Source organism: Lipomyces arxii (assembly GCF_038497795.1).
Source record: "Lipomyces arxii strain Phaff 12-163 unplaced genomic scaffold V1512scaffold_1, whole genome shotgun sequence".
NCBI lineage: Eukaryota > Fungi > Ascomycota > Lipomycetes > Lipomycetales > Lipomycetaceae > Lipomyces > Lipomyces arxii.
The window spans coordinates 120,500-139,601 of NW_027117700.1; the positions used below are offsets into that span (position 1 = coordinate 120,500).

At 43.7% G+C, this 19,102-nt stretch overlaps 12 protein-coding genes across 12 annotated transcripts; 5 read left to right on the top strand and 7 right to left on the bottom strand.

The window, feature by feature from the left end:
* Positions 1-266: 266 nt before the first annotated feature.
* On the bottom strand, positions 267-2,568 carry V1512DRAFT_255750 (chaperonin Cpn60/TCP-1 family). Its single transcript, XM_066914848.1, has 6 exons — positions 2,462-2,568; positions 2,396-2,413; positions 2,327-2,351; positions 2,219-2,279; positions 2,060-2,174; positions 267-2,011 (listed from the first exon to the last, which is right to left on the bottom strand). The coding sequence occupies exons 1-6, from the start codon at positions 2,542-2,544 to the stop codon at positions 661-663; spliced, it is 1,653 nt and encodes a 550-aa protein (XP_066773939.1). The 5' UTR covers positions 2,545-2,568; the 3' UTR covers positions 267-660.
* Positions 2,569-2,759: 191 nt separating this feature from the next.
* On the top strand, positions 2,760-4,898 carry V1512DRAFT_255753 (kinase-like domain-containing protein). Its single transcript, XM_066914849.1, has 9 exons — positions 2,760-2,939; positions 2,984-3,014; positions 3,062-3,158; positions 3,204-3,236; positions 3,283-3,320; positions 3,364-3,826; positions 3,868-4,231; positions 4,274-4,588; positions 4,639-4,898. The coding sequence occupies exons 1-9, from the start codon at positions 2,845-2,847 to the stop codon at positions 4,784-4,786; spliced, it is 1,584 nt and encodes a 527-aa protein (XP_066773940.1). The 5' UTR covers positions 2,760-2,844; the 3' UTR covers positions 4,787-4,898.
* V1512DRAFT_255756 (glycolipid 2-alpha-mannosyltransferase-domain-containing protein) lies at positions 4,445-6,226 on the bottom strand. Its single transcript, XM_066914850.1, has one exon. The coding sequence runs from the start codon at positions 6,107-6,109 to the stop codon at positions 4,925-4,927; it is 1,185 nt and encodes a 394-aa protein (XP_066773941.1). The 5' UTR covers positions 6,110-6,226; the 3' UTR covers positions 4,445-4,924.
* Positions 6,227-7,855, bottom strand: V1512DRAFT_217919 (uncharacterized protein). Its single transcript, XM_066913615.1, has 2 exons — positions 7,563-7,855; positions 6,227-7,511 (listed from the first exon to the last, which is right to left on the bottom strand). The coding sequence occupies exons 1-2, from the start codon at positions 7,660-7,662 to the stop codon at positions 6,418-6,420; spliced, it is 1,194 nt and encodes a 397-aa protein (XP_066773942.1). The 5' UTR covers positions 7,663-7,855; the 3' UTR covers positions 6,227-6,417.
* On the top strand, positions 7,750-8,753 carry V1512DRAFT_255758 (S-adenosyl-L-methionine-dependent methyltransferase). Its single transcript, XM_066914851.1, has 5 exons — positions 7,750-7,878; positions 7,925-8,068; positions 8,112-8,294; positions 8,338-8,427; positions 8,475-8,753. The coding sequence occupies exons 1-5, from the start codon at positions 7,825-7,827 to the stop codon at positions 8,637-8,639; spliced, it is 636 nt and encodes a 211-aa protein (XP_066773943.1). The 5' UTR covers positions 7,750-7,824; the 3' UTR covers positions 8,640-8,753.
* V1512DRAFT_244653 (uncharacterized protein) lies at positions 8,734-9,418 on the bottom strand (the record flags this gene model as incomplete). Its single annotated transcript, XM_066914337.1, has 4 exons — positions 8,734-9,024; positions 9,072-9,162; positions 9,208-9,251; positions 9,359-9,418. The coding sequence occupies 4 exons, from the start codon at positions 9,416-9,418 to the stop codon at positions 8,734-8,736; spliced, it is 486 nt and encodes a 161-aa protein (XP_066773944.1).
* Positions 9,419-9,719: 301 nt separating this feature from the next.
* On the bottom strand, positions 9,720-10,295 carry V1512DRAFT_201901 (Tim17/Tim22/Tim23/Pmp24 family-domain-containing protein; the record flags this gene model as incomplete). The annotated part of the gene is made up of 2 exons (XM_066913235.1): positions 9,720-9,775; positions 9,827-10,295. 2 exons carry the CDS (start codon positions 10,293-10,295, stop codon positions 9,720-9,722), a joined length of 525 nt encoding a protein of 174 aa, XP_066773945.1.
* A 139-nt stretch (positions 10,296-10,434) lies between these two features.
* Positions 10,435-12,624, bottom strand: V1512DRAFT_255763 (uncharacterized protein). The gene is made up of 2 exons (XM_066914852.1): positions 11,915-12,624; positions 10,435-11,865 (listed from the first exon to the last, which is right to left on the bottom strand). The coding sequence occupies exons 1-2, from the start codon at positions 12,225-12,227 to the stop codon at positions 10,640-10,642; spliced, it is 1,539 nt and encodes a 512-aa protein (XP_066773946.1). The 5' UTR covers positions 12,228-12,624; the 3' UTR covers positions 10,435-10,639.
* A 136-nt stretch (positions 12,625-12,760) lies between these two features.
* Positions 12,761-13,711, top strand: V1512DRAFT_255765 (nucleoside diphosphate kinase). Its single transcript, XM_066914853.1, has 8 exons — positions 12,761-12,848; positions 12,902-12,960; positions 13,015-13,107; positions 13,158-13,168; positions 13,214-13,279; positions 13,332-13,396; positions 13,443-13,565; positions 13,616-13,711. The coding sequence occupies exons 1-8, from the start codon at positions 12,816-12,818 to the stop codon at positions 13,619-13,621; spliced, it is 456 nt and encodes a 151-aa protein (XP_066773947.1). The 5' UTR covers positions 12,761-12,815; the 3' UTR covers positions 13,622-13,711.
* Positions 13,675-15,096, bottom strand: V1512DRAFT_255767 (cytochrome c oxidase subunit VA-domain-containing protein). Its single transcript, XM_066914854.1, has 3 exons — positions 14,880-15,096; positions 14,033-14,196; positions 13,675-13,982 (listed from the first exon to the last, which is right to left on the bottom strand). The coding sequence occupies exons 1-3, from the start codon at positions 15,038-15,040 to the stop codon at positions 13,873-13,875; spliced, it is 435 nt and encodes a 144-aa protein (XP_066773948.1). The 5' UTR covers positions 15,041-15,096; the 3' UTR covers positions 13,675-13,872.
* Positions 15,097-15,308: 212 nt separating this feature from the next.
* V1512DRAFT_255770 (GNS1/SUR4 family-domain-containing protein) lies at positions 15,309-17,175 on the top strand. The gene is made up of 4 exons (XM_066914855.1): positions 15,309-15,880; positions 16,208-16,228; positions 16,335-16,383; positions 16,428-17,175. The coding sequence occupies exons 1-4, from the start codon at positions 15,452-15,454 to the stop codon at positions 16,955-16,957; spliced, it is 1,029 nt and encodes a 342-aa protein (XP_066773949.1). The 5' UTR covers positions 15,309-15,451; the 3' UTR covers positions 16,958-17,175.
* Positions 17,176-17,755: 580 nt separating this feature from the next.
* V1512DRAFT_200044 (concanavalin A-like lectin/glucanase domain-containing protein) lies at positions 17,756-18,997 on the top strand (the record flags this gene model as incomplete). The annotated part of the gene is made up of 3 exons (XM_066913176.1): positions 17,756-17,801; positions 17,897-18,236; positions 18,280-18,997. Coding segments are annotated over 3 exons (1,104 nt in total), but the record flags the coding sequence as incomplete, so codon positions are not given.
* Between the last annotated feature and the right edge of the window lie 105 nt (positions 18,998-19,102).

Below are 19,102 nucleotides of genomic sequence, written 5' to 3' on the forward strand. Positions count from 1 at the left end.
GAACAGTGTGAAAGAGTGAAAGGAGTTTGAAGCGGACAAATCTAAAGTTGAAGCTGCTGCGTAGGGCCCGGCCTGGTTCGCGCTATAAAACTCAGTCGGAAACCATAATTTATCTCAGTTAAAACGTCTCAATTGCCATAGCAATTATTAAATACTATTTTTTTAAATTATGTTTATTGATTATTTTATTGTTCATTTTTTAATTATTCTACTTAACAGTTTATTATATAATCAAATAGTTGAACCAATATCAGATTACTGACTTCGGTTAGTACAACCGACCCAACGTGTCATACAATAATCTTACTATATCAGGATTAGACCGGGTACGCTCCAGTCGCCTGATACAAAACAAAACCCGAGACATTTCGTCTTGACCCAATCAGCATTCTGTCTTACTGCGGGCCATTCGGCATTTCCTGTTTGTTTGTCTTACAAGATTCATCAATGAATTCGGTTAAAATTTATTTCTGACGTTTGTCTAAAGCTGATTTGATTCAGTCAAAAATAAACAAATTAAAGTCGGTCAAAAATAAACAAATTAAAGTCTTTTCTAATACTCGGGCACAAAATGTGTACAGCACAACCGCACTAGCAACGCTTTTGTCTCAGTGACAGAAGACCGTGCACATCGTGCACAAGACACCATCACGCACGGGTTTAGTACTGGGCATCATCATTCCCACTCACAATCACATCGTTGACCTTTAAGATCATTCTTGTGAGCTGTGTCGCTAAAAGCAACTGCTGCTTTTTGCCGATCAATGGATCAAGCACAAACAGCTCCTTCATATCGTTCTCACCCTTGCCCAAACAGTCAATTCCTAATCGGCTGTTCTTTTCCTTAATCTGTCGCGCCTTCACACTAGCAAGAGATTCAATCGGATTCAGACCTGAATTCTCCGCAAGTGCCATTGGAATACCGTCCAAGGCCGTAGCAAACGCCCGCATGGCATACTGGTCAATGCCCTGATGCTGATCCGCCACGTCCGCAACTGCAATCGAACATGCAATCTCTGCTGCACCCCCACCGTAAACAACCCGATTGTCGCGTACCAAATTTCGCACGACACATAATGCATCGTGAAGCGCTCGCTTGGCCTCGTCAATGATCATCTTGTTGCTTCCACGGACAAACACCGTCACGGCTCGCGTGTTTGCACATTCTTCAATAACCATCATCCGGTCTCTCGTAGTTCCAAACGTAAGCTCGCGCACTAATCCGGCGTGTCCCAGTTTCGCTGATGTTAAATCTTCAAATCGCGGCACAATTCGCCCGCCAGTTGCAATTGCAATCAGCTCAAGCTCAGGCCCACCCACCCATCGAACAGCTGGTAGTTCGTTCTGCAACAGCAAATGATTGGCTTCATCGTCAAATCCCCACTGACAAATCACCAAACTAGCTCCAGTCGCTTTGACTTGCTCGATCATCTCCATAAACTTCTCCCGCTCATATGTCTGCAGTTTTTTGAATTCATCCACACTTGTGATGTCTAGTTTGTGTTTGGTCTTTGGTTTAGGTGGCTCAAACGGACACGTCAAAATAGCAATCTTTGCATCCTTCACTATTCGTGGCATCTGTGGATGTGACATGTCCTTGTCTAAAATCACTCCCTTTACTAACGCAGTGTCTTCGAGTGACCCTCCGACCTTTCCGTCGACCTTGATCAACTCAAAATCAACATCTTTTCGCTCCAGATCAGCAACACTGACAATCGCATCAACGGCGATCTCGGCGAATTTATCATGCGCTTTCGACACAATCTTACTGCCCAACGACGTTTTCGCTGATTTCAATAAATTCGTCTTGTCTTCCAGGCTGAACTCAACTGTATCCGCAATTTCATCCAGACGCGCAACAGCGATTTTACACGCACGGTCGTATCCGTCTGCAATCCGAATGGGGTGAACACCCTTGTCAATTAATTCAGCTGCCTGTTCCAACAGCGCTCCTGCGAGAACTACAACTCCTGTCGTACCATCACCAATCTCGTCATCTTGAGATTTAGATCTATCACCAATCAGTAAACCCGGGACCACAATATAAAAATCATCATACAATTGAACCAACAGCTTTGCGATCTGATTCTCAACCTGCATTTGACCCAAAATTGTCGCACCATCATTCGTAATTGTAATATCTCCATCTGGAGAAATCAATATTTTGTCCAATCCTAGCTCATCAGACAGATCTAGCACTCTACTTCACGCATCATACCTCTTGGTCCAAGTGAAGTCTTGACAATATCAGACACAGTCCGGGCTGCCAAAATATGTGACTAATCTCATCAGTATCGCTCGTTGGCATTCTACTCAATATCGTTACTTTAACTGCTTCAATTCCATGTGTTCTAAATAGTCAGCACTACTTCGTCTTTATATATAATTCACACACCTCTTCTTCTTGCCCTGACTATACTCAATTAGCACGGATCGTCGCAATACCTACACTTCTACTTACTCTCTAACAATAATAAACGGTCTACCCATTTCATCCTGGGCGACGATCGCGTTCGACATGTCTGGATAAATTGCTTGTGCCATTTTGTCGTTGCAATCAGTTTTCGCTCAAGACGCGTCGAAAAAAATATTGAGAACCATTTCGAACAAAGAGCAGCACAAACGTTGTCACACTTACATCAAACCTTATTTCTTCATATTCAGTCAAATCCCGGTGGTTGCCATGCCAACCAAAATCGAGTTCGAATATTCAGGGGTTACTACGCTGAAGCGGTCCGGCGTTTGATCGCCTCGAGAAATGTAAACAAATCTTTTGTTTTTGTGTTCCTTCCCCCACACATTAGCTCGACCCCAATTTGACGGCTTTATTTATTTATACGAGCAATGGGTATACCGCGTGTATGCACTGCTGAGCAGTTCACACTACTCGAAGAGCTTGGATCAGGCAGTTTTGGTGTCGTTTACCGCGCTATTTTCAAGTATGAATTAAGTGTTCTCATTAACTTCACTAACAATGATTCAGAGAAACGGGAGAAGTTGTTGCAATTAAACAGGTATTTGTTACGCTTAATACCGTAGATCAAGTCGTTAATAAATTAAGATCGACCTCGAGTCAAGCGATGACGATATAGCTGAAATCCAGCTTGAAATTGCACTTTTAAGTGGCTGTGACAGTCCACACGTTACGAAATATTACGGTATGTACAAAGTTTGGCTGTTTTTGATTGTTCTGACAAGATTAGGATGCTTTATCAGAGGATACAAGCTGTGGATTAGTACGAATTTCGCCATAATTGCTCGACCTGTATTGACATTATTTAGTAATGGAGTATCTTGCTGGTGGATCCTGTCTGGATTTAGTAAGCTTACTGTTGACACTACCTGTAGTATGCTAATCAGCAGCTCAAACCGGGTCCGTTTCGAGAAAAACAAATTGCTATTGTTTGTCGCGAATTGCTTGAAGGTCTTGCGTATTTGCACGGGACTGGCAAGATCCACCGCGATATCAAAGCCGCAAACATTTTACTGTCAGATGGTGGTGATGTTAAGCTTGCTGACTTTGGTGTCGCGGCCCAGCTGTCTAATAACAAGTCGCGTCGCAATACGTTTGTAGGGACTCCATTTTGGATGGCGCCAGAAGTCATCAAACAGGAAGCATACGACTGTAAAGCTGATATATGGTCGCTAGGAATTACTGCAATTGAGCTTGCTCGAGGCGAGCCCCCGTTGTCGGAATATCATCCCATGAAAGTTTTGTTTTTGATTCCAAAAGCCACCCCACCAGTATTGGACGGTAACTTCAGCAAAGAATTTAAAGATTTTGTTGCTAGATGTCTTGTTAAAGATCATAAGATGAGACCATCTGGTAGGTTTGTTATGTTTGTTTATAAACGTTACTAATGACAGCCAAACAACTGCTGAAGCATAAGTTCATCAAAAATGCAGGAACTACGAGCGAGTTGCGGGAGATTATAGCACGACGAAATGAGTGGCAAGCAAGACGAATTGATAGATCTCAGCCAAACTATTATCAGGAAACGATTGCAACCATGGCATCTGTTGCTAATGCGGACTCGTGGTCTTTTACTGTTGACTCGCAAGCTACAAGCCTGCCACTTTCAGACGATGATGACGACATCCAAGGCACTCTACGGTCGCGCAAAATCCAATCTGATTTGAGCGAGTCGGCCAGCAATCTTCGCATTGGCAGGAACCGCCTGCGTGCCCACACGATGGATAGCAGAAATTCTGCTATTTTAAATGGATCTGAGTAAGAAAGCAAAGTTAACAATTTATCAGGCTGATCAGATAGTCGACAGAAAACGTTAAGACCATCACGGTTTTTACGAGAAACGACCTCGAGTAAAGTCAATGCTCAAACTGTGTCTGTGCCCGATGAGGAAAATATTCAGCCACAGATTGAACCGACAAGCGAGGAGGGAAAGCTAGGTCGGCGGGCGTATACTGACGTAATAAGCGACATTTTTGAGAAGCTCTCAAAAACTCAAGGATCAGTAGTGCAAGTTGATGCAATTCATAGGTTTGTAAATGGCTGGAAGAATCTTGACGCAGTATTCCCGGAAGCTGAGTTTGTGATTCTGCAAATGCTTATGCATGGAATTCACGAGTAAGTTAGAATCAAATTTTGTTCTGACGTACTTGTGCTAAACTAGACAGGAACGAGCAATTGCAAGTCATTTCGGCGCCTGCCAAACCGGCTGAGACAGTTTCTCCGAAAGGCATTTTTCCACGACGATCTGCCATAGAGCAATTGCTGTATGCAAGATGGTTAGAAGGTTTGCAAAGCAGATGGCCTGGTGTGTGAGGTTGTATTTTGTTGTCTCTGGTTTTTTGGTGACGCATTGGACCCGGTGTTTTATCGGCGCACGTGACAGTTTTGAATGATAATCATGAGTTAAAACATATATACAAAAAAATCTCCTTATTTTAAAGGCATGCTTCGTTAATCTGCGTGAACGTATTTGAAAAACTTGTCGATGCAGTTTTCGCGGTTCAAGTATCCTGCGTCAGTAAACTTTCCGGCTTCGCATCCTCTGCATTTTGGCGACGCCGGGCAGTTATAGTATGGCTGATGAAGGTAGCCGATGTCCTTGAACCAGTGGATTTTAGACTTGTCAAGAAATAGACCGAGCGCAATTGAATGTACAGGTGCGTCGCCCCATCGTTCGTAAAAAAACCCGCCGGCCTGGTCGAGGTAGTCGAAATAGCTGTCGTACGCTTTTGATCTGAAGAAGTCCATGTCTCCAATTTCAAAGTTCGACCAGAAATGGCAAGTCGAGTATCCGTTTGCGAGGACGTTGTGATTTGGTCGGGAGTTCTCTGTGAGCCATGCCATTGCGTTGTTCGGATGTACGTACTCTGGGTGTTCTGCAATGAACTCGAGCGTAGTCGGCCAAAGCGTACGGATAGACTGAGGTGAATCGTAAATGTTAATAACGTAACCATAGGTCTTGTCATTATCTTCCATGTACTTAAAGACGTCATAGTCGATGCTGCAGTAGTATCTTGTCGAAGGCTCGACTCGCCAATACCATTTGACCTTCTGCAACGCTGGGTGTTTATAAAACATCCCCGAGTTCCACCGACACATGCGATGGTAGCTCTGCATTTTGGCGTACGAAATACGATCTTCCACCAAGATGTTGCCTGAAACCTCGACCAGATCTGGATCGATCCAGGCAGGAGTGTCCCATTGTTCTTTCGGGATGACTTCGTATCTGCACTCTGCGTTTGTAATCGCCTGAGTCCTCTGTCTGAATTCTTCCGTAAACGGCTCGTCATTGATGAACGTCCACGGATAGTTGAACTTGGAATTAAATGTACGCTCAATATCCCTCATTGTACCTATTAACCCTCGCAGTTCAGAGTTGCGAACAAGAGAAAGCAAGGTCGCGTTAGCTCGCTGTCTACCGTCTTCCGCGCGTGTTAACGTCCCGACCGGTTCATGTACTTCATCCAGCAGCGGGTTCATGCTCTGTCCGGCTTTGAATGGTTTGAAGACTTGTTCGGCCTCAGACACGGAAGAGCCATTACTCCGGGCGTAGTAGTACAAGCCAAAGACGGTACAAATCAGAGTCAGTGCAATTACCGACAATAGCTCACGCTTTCTTCGTTGCCCGGACACCATTTTGAATGTGATGTGTAATGCGGTTGCAAGGATTGGTGCGTTCAGTACGCCTCAGTGCTCAGAGCTTCACGGTGAAATGTACCTAAAAATAAGGGGGTTCGTACTGTTCTAGAAAGGTCAATTTACGTTTCATCTATTTTAGCGTTTACTCGGGTCATTTCAATGCATTCGGATCATACAGTCAGTCCTAATACTCACACATCCCAAACTAATGTGCATCGTTATGCCTCCTCACTCAATCGTCAGATCGCGTAAAGCGCGTTTCGACCCGGCGCCGCACCCGTGCATAAGCCGCAGGACTGACTGATCTACGCCTGCATAAAGCGCCGTATCAGCGGCGCAACTTGTTTCCGGCTAGCCTGAAGGTTGAGCTGCTTAAAACACCAAAACCCGGCAGACTCGTCCGTGCTGGTCGCGACACCGTCGCTTGAGTCAAACGCGATAAGTTTGAACTCTTCGGTTGCTGCAGTCACAAAGTCGCGAGCTGGTTTGTCGCCCTTGGGAGTACACGAGACGACGACCAGGTCTCGGCGATACGCGCCTTTGGCATCGGTGAAGGAGTCCATAAATGCAAACGCGTCGAGCTTGCGCTCTTTTGCCCAGTCGTTTATCCCATTCTTGAAATCCGTTTCGCCAAATTTGGTCACCGTCCATGCTAATGATTTGACACTGGACGCGATGCCGACCCTAACGCCATTGTCCTCTTGCCATTCTTTATAATCTTTCCGTAAAATATCGCGTAATGAGAAGTCGTCAATGCTGCGCTTGGCAGTTATGAGTTCGTCATAGTATTGCTGTTGTCGGTCGTCAGAAGACTGTGTCGAGACTGCTCCTGCAGTCAAGACCGTGATCAGCATTTTAACGGCTTCGTGATCGGCCGGTGTATCTTTCGAGGTCAAATTTGCCGTGTCAACCAGGATTGGAGCCAATGCTAATTTCGCAAGATCGATCAGAGACTGTGGTTGCAAGTCAGATTCGTCTTTTAGTTTGAACACGTCGGAAAAGTACTCTACTACTAGTGTCGTACAACTCCCGACCATGTTTATTATGCGCGGACTCGCTTCAGTGTGCAAGTTTTCGTCTTCATGGTGATCCAAGATTGTAACTATATTGTCGCCATATAATTCTCCAAGCTCGGACAACAAGTTGTTATGATCTAAAAGCGAAACGTCAACTATAGCATCGCCAGCAGCTTCAAGGAATTCGTCTTTGCAAATCAAGTGGGAGGTTGGAATCTTGAGAGTGTCAAGTAAATGGTGCAGTTCTGGCCTGAGTGACACCTCCTCGTGTGGAATATTAACTAGCGGAACGATAGCGCTGTATGCTTTGGTCGGCCAGTTCGGTCGAGGGTACGACGCAGTAAGATATGCAAACAAAAGCGAACTTGCAAACGAGTCGAGATCTTTATAGCTTGTTAGTCATTATTTGCGTATTCTGCAACGTAGATCCTTACCTGCTGATTCGTTGCCGGTGACGAGCAGAATCGACTCGTTTTTAAATCCGGTTCTAACAGCTGTTCGAGCCAGCTCGAGAAACTGCTGGACAGTCTTCATTATGTGATGATATAAGTGTGAATACGGATCAAACCCGCAATATAAATGGCGCTCTTTCAGGGTCTCGAACAGTCGATACAAAATGATGTCGATCACTAGTTTTGTGTTCAGGGGTAAACTGTAAATTTCTGCTCATCTCGAAGCAAGTCATATAAAATCACAATGGCCGACCTGAAATTGTCGGAGGTCGACCGATTGCAGACAAAAGAGTACTGGGTACGTTACTAAGTAGTAGTTTTATGACTTTCTGTTAACTGTACAGGATCGAAGATATCAGAAGGATGATGAAAATTCTACATTCGACTGGTTCAAGACGTTTACAGATCTTGAGCCATTCTTTAGGCAGCACATTGAATGGGATGAGTCGCCTAATCTAAAGCTTGTGATGCTTGGTTGTGGTAATAGCGTAAGTATGACTTTGTCTTGCAACACAGGCACTAAAATTATAGACACTCTCAAAGGACTTATACGATGCCGGGCTGAAACACATTGCCAACATTGACTTTGCGAGCACTTGTATTGAGCAAATGGGTGAACTGTATAAGAACGACAAGGGAATGACGTGGCAAGTCATGGATGTTCGAGATATGGTTGCTTTTGCGGACAACACGTTTGACGTTGCAATTGATAAGGTAAGTCTTTATTGATCATTGTAGCACTCGCTGATTGATGTAGGGCACATTGGACGCACTACTGAGCTACACCGGATCAGTATGGGACATCCCTGTTGAAATCAAGGAATCAACGGCAAAGTACATGGACGAGGTATGCATCTTTAGATTCTTGGTTCATTTAGACTGACATTTTTCCAGGTAAATCGGATACTTAAACCGTCCGGCAAAATGCTTTACATATCGTACCGTCAACCCCATTTCGCCCGTGCCGTTATTGCTCGCGAGTATTGGACCATGACCACTCAAACCATTCCTGACCCGGCAGGTGGATTTGATTATTTCGGATACGTCTTGCAGAAGTAATTTGAGAGTGGCCTAAAAATTATGATAATCTCAGTCGAAGGTCGATAGACTCGTATTCGCTCTCCTGATTTATTAGCTGTTGTATACACATTTGTTAACGAACTTTTTCACGTACTTCACTGTCGTCGTAGTTTTCTTCTTTTTTATCGTTGGCATCCTTTTCCTGTTCCTGTTGACTATCATCATCAGTAGACGACTCGTCCTCTGGCGTGGGTTGCCAGTTTTTCCAATGATCACCTTCTAAAGGTTCATCTCGAATGATGTCTGCCCAGTCAAGCTTGTTCTCAGTTTCTGGTTGTTTTGGGATCAGTTCCTCTGGCATCGGCTTCTCAAGTCCAGAAGACTGTGCTAAATGCAACAGCATCACGAGAGCATGTAATGTACTCTGTGCTGTCAGTATTTTTATTTCATTCTGGGTAACACAGCCCCTACCTCTGATTCCATGTTGAAGATACTATTGATACGCGATTCTAGTTCATCTGCGAGATCATCACGAACCAAAACACTGTATTTTTCCACCAGTCTTTGTCATTAGGTACAGCGTATTTTGTTATAAAAGTATAGATACCCTTGATAACTAGCAAAAACATCTTCACGATCCGGGATTCTGTACTGATTGTCAGTCGCGTCCTCGATGGCTCTTTGAACAATGTATTTGTAAGATGGATTTGAAGTCAGAATTCATTAGCCTTATCCAATTAGTAAAACAACAAGCTTACAGCATTCAAACCCGTGACTTGACGTGTCACGGTCGCAATTAATTCTCGTGACGCGTTCATTGCTGTATCTAGACGCGCTACGCGTCAAGCCGTTCATTTCTTCTGTAGACTCATACGTAATATTAAATTACTACACAACATAATATATGAACTATAACACACATCGATATATAATATACATATATATATATCGTGTATCTAAAATATGCACTTACGTATATTATACACAGGCATACTTCTTTGTCTGTTCTTCGTGAGTCCAGACGAGCATACTACACAAAATTATAAAAAGTCGAATAGTTCATTATATATAATATGCTACAACCGAAACTCCTCTATCTCACATTCTATTACTGTTCTTCTAATCCTCGTCATTGTCCGCCGGTGGCCGTTCGTCTTTTCTCATATACAAATCAACTGTTTATCATTAGCCCAATCCAGCAACAATTAGACAGTTCAACTACTAACTTGCTCCACTAAATGCAGCAAATGCAGCGCATCCACTTAATGCAGCCTGAGGCCCGCTCTTGATCGCTAATGCTCCTCCTGTCATGCATCCAGACGCAATTCCATTCCAAATATCGTTCTTCGCTCGCAGTGCTTCAACAGAACACTCTACCGAAGAGAAAATACCACCAATCTTACCAAAACTCTTTGCAGAACCCCACATCTTACCCCCTAGTTCCCGCGCTTGAACCCGCATCTGTTCCTTAAGCGGCAAAGTCGATAATGGCTGCCCACCTAACCCGACTGGTACGTCATACGCCATGCTACCCATTAACAGAGAAAATGCTCCTCCTAGCACAAACCCTGCTCCACCAGCAAGAACACCTTTAACTGGACAGGACTTCCAGAAATCTTCGCCCATCTGCATCTGTTGTAACACAATCTCCTCCTCTGTCGGTACATGGGGAGGGAAATGAGGAATAAACGGCATTGGTGGAAAGCTCGCCGGTGGCATCCCAATCACTCCCGCGTTCGTATTGCTCGATGTGTTCATCGTTTATTCTGTGCCTGCTGAATCTTCTCTGCTGATTCTGCAGTTTCTTCGACAGAAGTTTTTGGACGTGCGGCGCATTTCAGATAACCCGAACTAACCCTGAGCATTCGATTAAAAGTACAATTCAATCTATCTTTTTACGTCGAATCTCTCATACATAAAAATCGTAATTATAATCCAAACGAAAGCAATGAAATAAAAACCAAAAAAGCGCGCCAAATAAATGAATAAAGAAACTTTCGTTCTTTAAAAAAAATATAAACATGAGTAGAATTTGCAAATCATGGGAAAAGCGACGGCTTGTTGAGCATGTCAAATTCTGCGCCATAAAGACTAAACCGTTTGTTCGCAACAGCAATCCTTGACTGCACGCTCTCAGGCACTGGATCAGGTTGTGCAGGTGCCAGCTCATCTTCAGATGACTCAAAGTCAATCAACGACGTCGATGACGCGCCTGCAGGCATCTCATGTAGGACACTGTAGCCAGAGTAATCTCCATTCGTGGTGTGACGATGTTTACTTTGAGGTGATCCACGGTACTCTGGTGAGTCGACACCAAGCGGTTCATTTCGCACCGGAGAGTTCATAAAACTAGAAATCCGCCGGATCGGTGGAGACGGCGATCGCTGGATGTTATCGTTCTCGTCATCAACATAATCTGACGCACTTTGGCGTGAGTCACTTGTCAACGTTCGACTCCGTCTCCAATCCAATGAAGTGCGGTCAGTGGGTCGCGATGTCGTCGACTTGCCATCAAGAATCAGATCATCACCAATGGCAGCCTGTTTGATGTCTTCATAAAAATTCCAAAAGTGGCTGTTGAGACCCTCAGCCAACTTCCGACCCATATGAATTACTTCATCGGCGCGAATTGGAATATTCACATTATTATTTTGTAGATCATCATCATACTCAAAGTCGTCATTCGACGGCGATACAATACCCTCATGTGCGTTTGTCTTTGCACTCTCTGGCGTTAAAACTGATTCATTAAGTGAAGACGAACGTGGTGCAAATGTCCGGCCAGACGGCGCAGTCTTTGGTGGACTTGGAAACGGAAATGATCCAGCCAATAGTCTCCCGGCGTTGGCACCGCTGGAAACAATTTCACCATCCGCGCTGACACCGGTCGTGCCACTTGCACTGCCAGTCGTATATTTAGTCATACTAGTTGCAGTGGTTGTTGAAGCTGTTGCGGTAATTGTCGACATTTGTGGTGGCGGATTCGGGTTGTCAAGACTAGTTCGCGGTCTTACATTCTGTAACGCGCCACCAGTGATTGCTTGCAATTGCACTGACCGACGAGTACGATCCTCATGAGTAGACCACTGTTTCTGTAACTCCTTCAAATCGCTTTCAGCTTTTCCCAACTCATCTCGCAATTCGAGAACACGTCTTTGCTTCGCTGCAAGCATTGTAAGAAAATCAGTAGGATCATCAGATATTATGGAGTCTGTTTTCTTTCTTGAAACCTTTGGGGGCTTTGGAGATACAAATAAATCCGGAGCTAAATCACATCAGTTATGCAACCACGACATATCAAAAAAAGTACATACCGGCTGACGGAGTATCTTGTTCTACTGGGGAAGCAGCTGTAGGTGGAGGTGCCTTTGGTATAGCCAGACTCATTCTAAACGTCCTATTCTTTCGCCGTTCACGGGCCGATAATGACGGTCGTGATTCGACTGGACTCGACAAATCATCTGGGGTAGAGAGGCCAATTGTTGAAGATAAAGTAGCGCTATTTGACGGCTGATTGACTTTATCGACCAGATTGAGTTTATACACCCGATTGCCCGAGGTCGCTCTTAAACTTGAAATCCGGCGAACAGCATTCGGGGTAGGATAAGCGGCAACAGGGGAATCCATTGCTAATCTCCTAAATCGCGTAACAATACTTGAACGCCTGCCGCGTCTTGCGGGGGTTACAAGTCGTCTTTTGCGTTTGCGAGGCGAAACAGAATAAGGTGTCGAGTCGCGGATAACGACCAGAGCAAGAAATAAAGCAGCAGGAAGAACCGGTAGAACTATTGAGAGCGCTGAAGCGAGTAGGGGCAAGCGGTTAGCAGCACCCAGACGCCGTGACAACAGCGACAAAAAAGCAAATGACTTTAACGACGTGATGCGACGAAACCGCGCGACTGTACAATTCAGGCGGCGGTTGACATGCAAGTCTACGGGCTCACAGTGCTTGGTTTTTGTTTATTTGAGTGTGCTCGACAGAAAAAAGCGCGAACTTATGATCTGTTTTGCTTTCGAGGACAACCGTATTTGTAGTGTAAGAAAGAAGGGATTTGTAGATATTGTAAGCGCGAGGTTTTAGTGCTAATTATGGGCTAGGGTATTTTACATGCTCAAATGTTCTATGAACTTATGCGTTTTTTTTCTCCTTCACCGCATCAAAACTCTCTCTGGGCTTTTTCTGTACCTGAATTTCAGTCATTTCCAAGTCCAAGAATGTCTACCGAACAAACTTTCATTGCTATTAAGGTACTTTAAGTGATAAATAATTCAATTGATTGTATATGTTCTAACTAGCTCAGCCCGATGGTGTCCAGCGTGGACTCATCTCTCCTATTATCTCTCGTTTTGAGCAAAAAGGGTATGTTGCTTCTGTTTATCACTATTCGACCAGTTTATACTTACGCAATGAAAGATTCAAGCTTGTTGGAATCAAGCTTACTCAGCCTTCGCAGTCTCTTCTCGAGGAGCACTACGGTGACTTGAAGACTAAGCCTTTTTTCCCTGGGTAGGTTGTCATCCAATGTTTTGTCGATCTCATATCTAATTGAATCATAGTCTTGTTAAGTGTATGCTTATCGACTGATTTGAAGTACAGTCATCTGACAGTATAGACATGCTCTCTGGACCTGTTCTTGCCATGGTCTGGGAGGGAAAGAATGTTGTCAAGACTGGCCGCGGTATGTGCCATTGTCTTTGTTCCTTGCTTTTTCAAGACTAATGCTATTAAAGTTCTCCTCGGAGCCACCAACCCTGCTGATGCCGTCCCCGGTACCATCCGTGGCGACTATGCCATTGTAAGTTCTTACGACATAATTTGAATTGCAAGAGCTAACATATAAGGATGTCGGCCGCAACGTCTGCCACGGATCTGACTCTGTCGATTCCGCCAAGAAGGAAATCGGCTTGTGGTTTAAGAAGGAAGAGGTTGTTACCTACACTCCTACTATCTTCAAGTGGATCTACGTAAGTTGACTTTATTGGTTATTGTTTTTGACATGCAACTAATGTTTAAGGAATAAATGCCTGATATTGTCTTGTTTGCTAGATGATTTGGTATACAAAAGCAGTGTTGTCACTTATACTATTGATTTATTTATTAACTCATTTAATCAGCCACTTGTAGACTCGTTTAAATACTACCAGACTACGTAATAAACCATGTAGAGACAAGCTTAATTTAACAAGTATTTTTCTCCCATCCCAGATCTAAATTTGTAGATCCAATGCCAGTAATCGCCATATCTACTCCTTTATATAGCGACAATGCCACTCAAGGAAACAACTCCTCCTTGAGTGGAACACCGAGAGCCTTACGGACATCAGCAAGCTCATCGACGTAAGCGTCGTACAAGTTGGGCGATGGGACCTTCATCTTGATAGCTATTGCAAATCAACAAACTACACTATCAATATTGTAAAAAATAACATACCCTCAAAAACACGAACGGCAGTCGCAAAGTCATCGACCCGACGAGCAGCCTCGAGAGCCTTAGTGACGACTGTAGGCGAAGGAACGTGATCGTATGAGAAGCAGTTGGTCAAGATTCTTTGAACCTCAAACGAGTCATAAGCACCGTCGAACTCTTTCTCGAATCTACAGATGTTAGTAATGATTTTGTACTGATTGATGCATTATTTGTGTCTTTGATGTGCCTGAAGACTGCCTTCTCCCAAAACAAAAAGTCCATGCCAGTAAATAACAGCAACAATATAAATTCGAAAAAATAATTTTCAAAGCTATCCAAAGCGTTGTTTCATTATTTCTATTGCTGTTGTTGCGCTGCGCGAACCTTGTCACCCCTGATTCAACCAACCAGATGCCGCGAAAATCAGTCGACACATCCACCACACAATTTCAGCCTGTCCATCATTACAACCAGTGCTGATGCTTATTAACTTCAAGAAATATCCTCATAATATCGACATTGGTAACGGTTGAAAATCTGAATCTGATTGTCTGTTTATTGGTCGGACGTTTGCTCGGTAATTGTTCAAGCACATCCTATCTGACCTGTGACCAGCCTAAATATGAAAATAACTTGACAATAATCCATGGAATAGCTGAATGTGATTAATGAAACCCACTTATAGAACATCAATAGTATTATTCCGAGTCAAGCTTCTTCAAACACCGCGAAATTCGGCAAAAAAAACCTGCTCAATTCTACCTTTAAAAACACGGTTTATCTCTCGCGTAATATTGCAAAATATTATGGGAACAGGCACTGACGACAAAGACACAAAGAAGCGCAATCATTATATTTATCTATAGCATACCTAGCGTTGAACTCCTCAAAGGTCTCAGCATCGTGTGCAGAGTAGTTTCGGACAAATGCCTGTCGGGAAATAGCCGGAGCAGCAACAATACGTGCCCGGAAGACAGGAGTGGAAAGCTGACGAGCAGCCAGTCTAGCAGAAGATCGAATAACTGATGCCATTTGCGTTGAGTTGTATATAAAAGAAAGTTAAGTTGATGAGTGGAGATGTGCTTAGACTGTGAAAGGGTTGGCCAAAAGGATCTTTCTCGAGATGGAGTGATTAAGCAAAATGTGTTTTGACAAAATGCATTTTTAAAAAATGCATTTTTGTATTTATAAATTACACTGCATTTATGCCATAATATCACAGAGTTTATACTGCTTTGCTCGGTCCGGCATCTCTCCAAAACCAGCGTCTGCTTTCTTCCATTTGTCTTCCTCTCTTTCTCTCTTTCTATCGCGATTTGGGCTTCAATTTCACAAGACAAAGTCGCATTCAAAACGCGTATTTTTTGTTTTGTTTGTTATTTTGTTGTCTATTTCACTCTTTTTTTTTGTTCTTCATTCAAATTCCCAAATTTTCCTGTCAAAATGTCCGCCATTGTAGACAAGGCCTGGTCCTATATGGAACCAAAACTCCAGATACCCACTGTTGACAGGCCGTTCGGTATCTATCTTTGGGATATTTTCACTGACGTCTGTGTTTCTCTTCTCGGCTGGGATCCCTCGGAGTTCGAATTCGTTCAAGGCGCACTCCCATTGTCAACAGTAACTCCAGTTCTGCTTACCATCGGTGGTTACTATGCTCTCATCCTTGGAGGCCGTGAAGTAATGCGGAGCCACCGGCCTTGGAAGCTTACCTTTTTATTCCGTCTGCACAACTTCTATCTCACATTCTTCTCGGCTGTGTTGCTCACTCTCTTTATTGAGCAGTTATTTCCTATTCTCTACAGACACGGTCTCTTTTACGCTATTTGCAATGCCGGGTCATGGACTCAGCCAATTGTGACCTTATATTATGTAAGTACTCCTCGGTTGAATAACTGTAACACAAATCTGTTTTGCATGACGCGTGTTTGACTGGGTACGCATTTTTCTTGATGTTTCTTGTGGAAGGGTGTATCGCCGAAGCTTAGGCCTTGTTGGCCAGAAGTTAACGCGCCAATTGCCGTAATCACTCAACTGTGCTCTAAATCTACACTTGTTTTTACAGTTATTTCTGGCAGAATTGTTTTGAAAATCTAAAGAGAAATGGTGGCCATTTTTACACGCGTCGTACAATTCGCATTTGTGTACTCCTTTTTTGTTGTTTACAAGCTAACTTTGTCTTTTTTTTTTGTTGTGTAGCTCAACTACCTCACCAAATATGCACGTGATTATTGATTACCCCAACCCTCATGGATGCCCACCACTCTGAGCGTGGCTGCCTAACTGGGTTTAAAGCAAACAAATGTGCTAATACTTTGATGTTTAGGTTGAGTTTATCGATACGATCTTTTTGTTCCTCAAGAAAAAGCCTTTGAGTAAGTTACTGCTGACATGTGAATCCGTTAGCTAATAAAATCAGCATTCCTCCATTGCTTCCATCATGGCGCAACCGCGGCTCTTTGCTACTCCCAAATTGTGGGCCATACCTCTGTCTCATGGGTTGTCATCACCTTGAACTTGTTTGTTCACGTCATTATGTACTGGTACTACTTCTTGTCGTCTTGCGGAATCCGGGTTTGGTGGAAAGAGTGGGTCACCCGAACTCAGATCATTCAGTTCATCATTGATGTCTTTTTCGTGTACTTTGCCTCGTACACTTACTTCACATCGACTTACTGGCCATGGATGCCAAATGCTGGAACTTGCGCTGGTGAGGAATACGCTGCTTTTTACGGCTGTGCTCTCATTTCTTCTTACCTTTTCTTGTTCATTGGTTTTTACATCAAGTCCTACCGATCTCAAGGAAAGAAGGCCGCTGCTAAGAAGAAAGCCGCTGCTGAGGCCGCCGCCGCTGCTGCTGCTGCTGTTTCCGAAAAACTTAGCTCCAACGGCAAGTCTAACGGATCGGCTTCACCGTCGCCTGCAAAGAAAGCTTCCAAGAAGACTTAAATCAATTGTCGTTAGAACTACCTATGGTGAACAGCATGTCAAATATACCGGGATCGTAAGATGTTGGGTCCAACTTTATAATCACGGATCATTTTTATGATTGACCCTATAATATATATTTTTTCTTTTTGTGTTTTGTTACAAAAGTGTACTTGTACTTGTTCCTTTTAGTTGTCTTGTTCATGTGTATTAATATATGTATTCTTCCTGTTGATTAAGCAAGTCTTGCCTTACTGTTTTGCCAAGCTTCTGTGCAAGCAAAATATAAACTACTTTAAAGCTGGATAATTGATACTCTGTGCTGCACTATGTAATTCAGTAACTTCAGTAGTTATCCATACTATGGAAAGTATCTCAGTCTCTCGAGTCTGTTCTATTCCTGGCTCAACAACTGTTAAAACGCTTACAACTAAAGGGGTTTGTACTTACGCTTAAGTTTGAAAGTAGTGCAGTGTATGCCATAGAATTCGATGACACAATTAAGGGTCTAGTGCTTAATAAAATTTTTTAGAGTTTTACTCCTTGACAGCTATAATTAGCAATGTATTTACTAGTTACTTGATTTAGCACCGGCCACTTTGAACTTGACCTCCCCCCTTCCCTCTATTTCTGTCCGAGTCGTCTCAGCTGATCACGTCAACAGTTGGCTTTTTTTATATATCGCGCTCTCCTCCTTCTCATTCTTTGCTTTCTACTTGACCCTCACTGTAAAACGAAATGCTGCTAACTCAAGTATGTGCAACGCTGATTGCAAGTGTCACGTTCTTCGCTTCTACTGCGCTTGCACAGTCAATCTCGTGCTCACCTAGTACACCGTGTCCTGAAAGTGCTCCGTGCTGTTCCCGTAAGTTCTCTCTTTTATTATGTGAACCCTTACTAATGAATGATTAGAATATGGAGAATGTGGTATGATTGAATGAACGAACAAAGATCTATCAGTCTCTAATGTAACAGGAATTGGTGCATACTGCCTTGGTGGCTGCAACCCTCAGTCTTCATTCGATGTCAACTCATGCGCACCTCAGCCAATTTGCCACAGCAAAACTTACTCGTTCAATAATCTTGATCAGTTGATCTCCAACACAGAATACCTAGGCGATTCATCGTCTCGTGATTTTGTCTACAGTGGCTATCCTCTTAGCGCAAACGACACTCTCTTGATTACTATGCCAAACAACAGTGTTGGAACTGTGGTTGCGTCCACTTCGTACATTTGGTACGGCAAAGTCAGTGTCACAATGAGAAGTTCTCGTGGACGTGGCGTTGTGACCGCTTGCATGTAAGTTTTCCGTTTCAATAGATACATCAGCTGACGATTTAAGTCTTTTCTCAGACGTCCAGGACGAAATCGATTGGGAATTTGTCGGTGTCGATCTTGAAACTGTTCAAACAAACTTTTACTATCAAGGTATTCTTGACTGGCATAACTCTGTCAACGTCTCTCTTTCAGACACGTTCGATGACTGGCATACTTACACTGTTGATTGGACTGAAGAGTCAATCACATGGTCAGTGGATGGCCAGATTGGACGTGTGTTGAATAAGGCAGATACTTTCAACGCTACTAGTGGCGAATATTCTTTCCCTCAAACGCCTTCTCGCGTGCAGATGTCTATCTGGCCCGGTGGTCTTGCTTCAAACGCCCCAGGAACAATTGACTGGGCTGGTGGTGAAATCATCTGGGATAGTCCAGATATCGAAACCGTTGGTTATTTCTACGGCATGGTTTCTAATGTCACTGTCGAATGCTACGATCCTCCGTCGTTTGTGAACCCCACTGGAAAATCATATCGATATCTGAACCGTAATGGAACACAAGAATCTGTCGTTATTACAGACGAAGACACAGTTCTTGCATCTTTTGAGGCCAGTGGTAACGATATGGACGCTGGTGCTTCCTCTGCCGCGCCATCGTCTGCTGCTCCCGCTTCGACGGCAGTTTCGTCGCCGTCTGCAACCGAAGAGTCTTCTACAGCACAGCCAACTAGCACAATGAGCATTCCCGACGCAAGTGAGGTGACAAGTGCTACGTCGTCAGCTGCTGAAACGACATCTGTTCCGACTGTTCCACAAGGTCAGGGAGGCGGAAACAATTTAGATCGTACTGCATCTGATATCTCCACTATGAGTATTCCAGACGCGTCT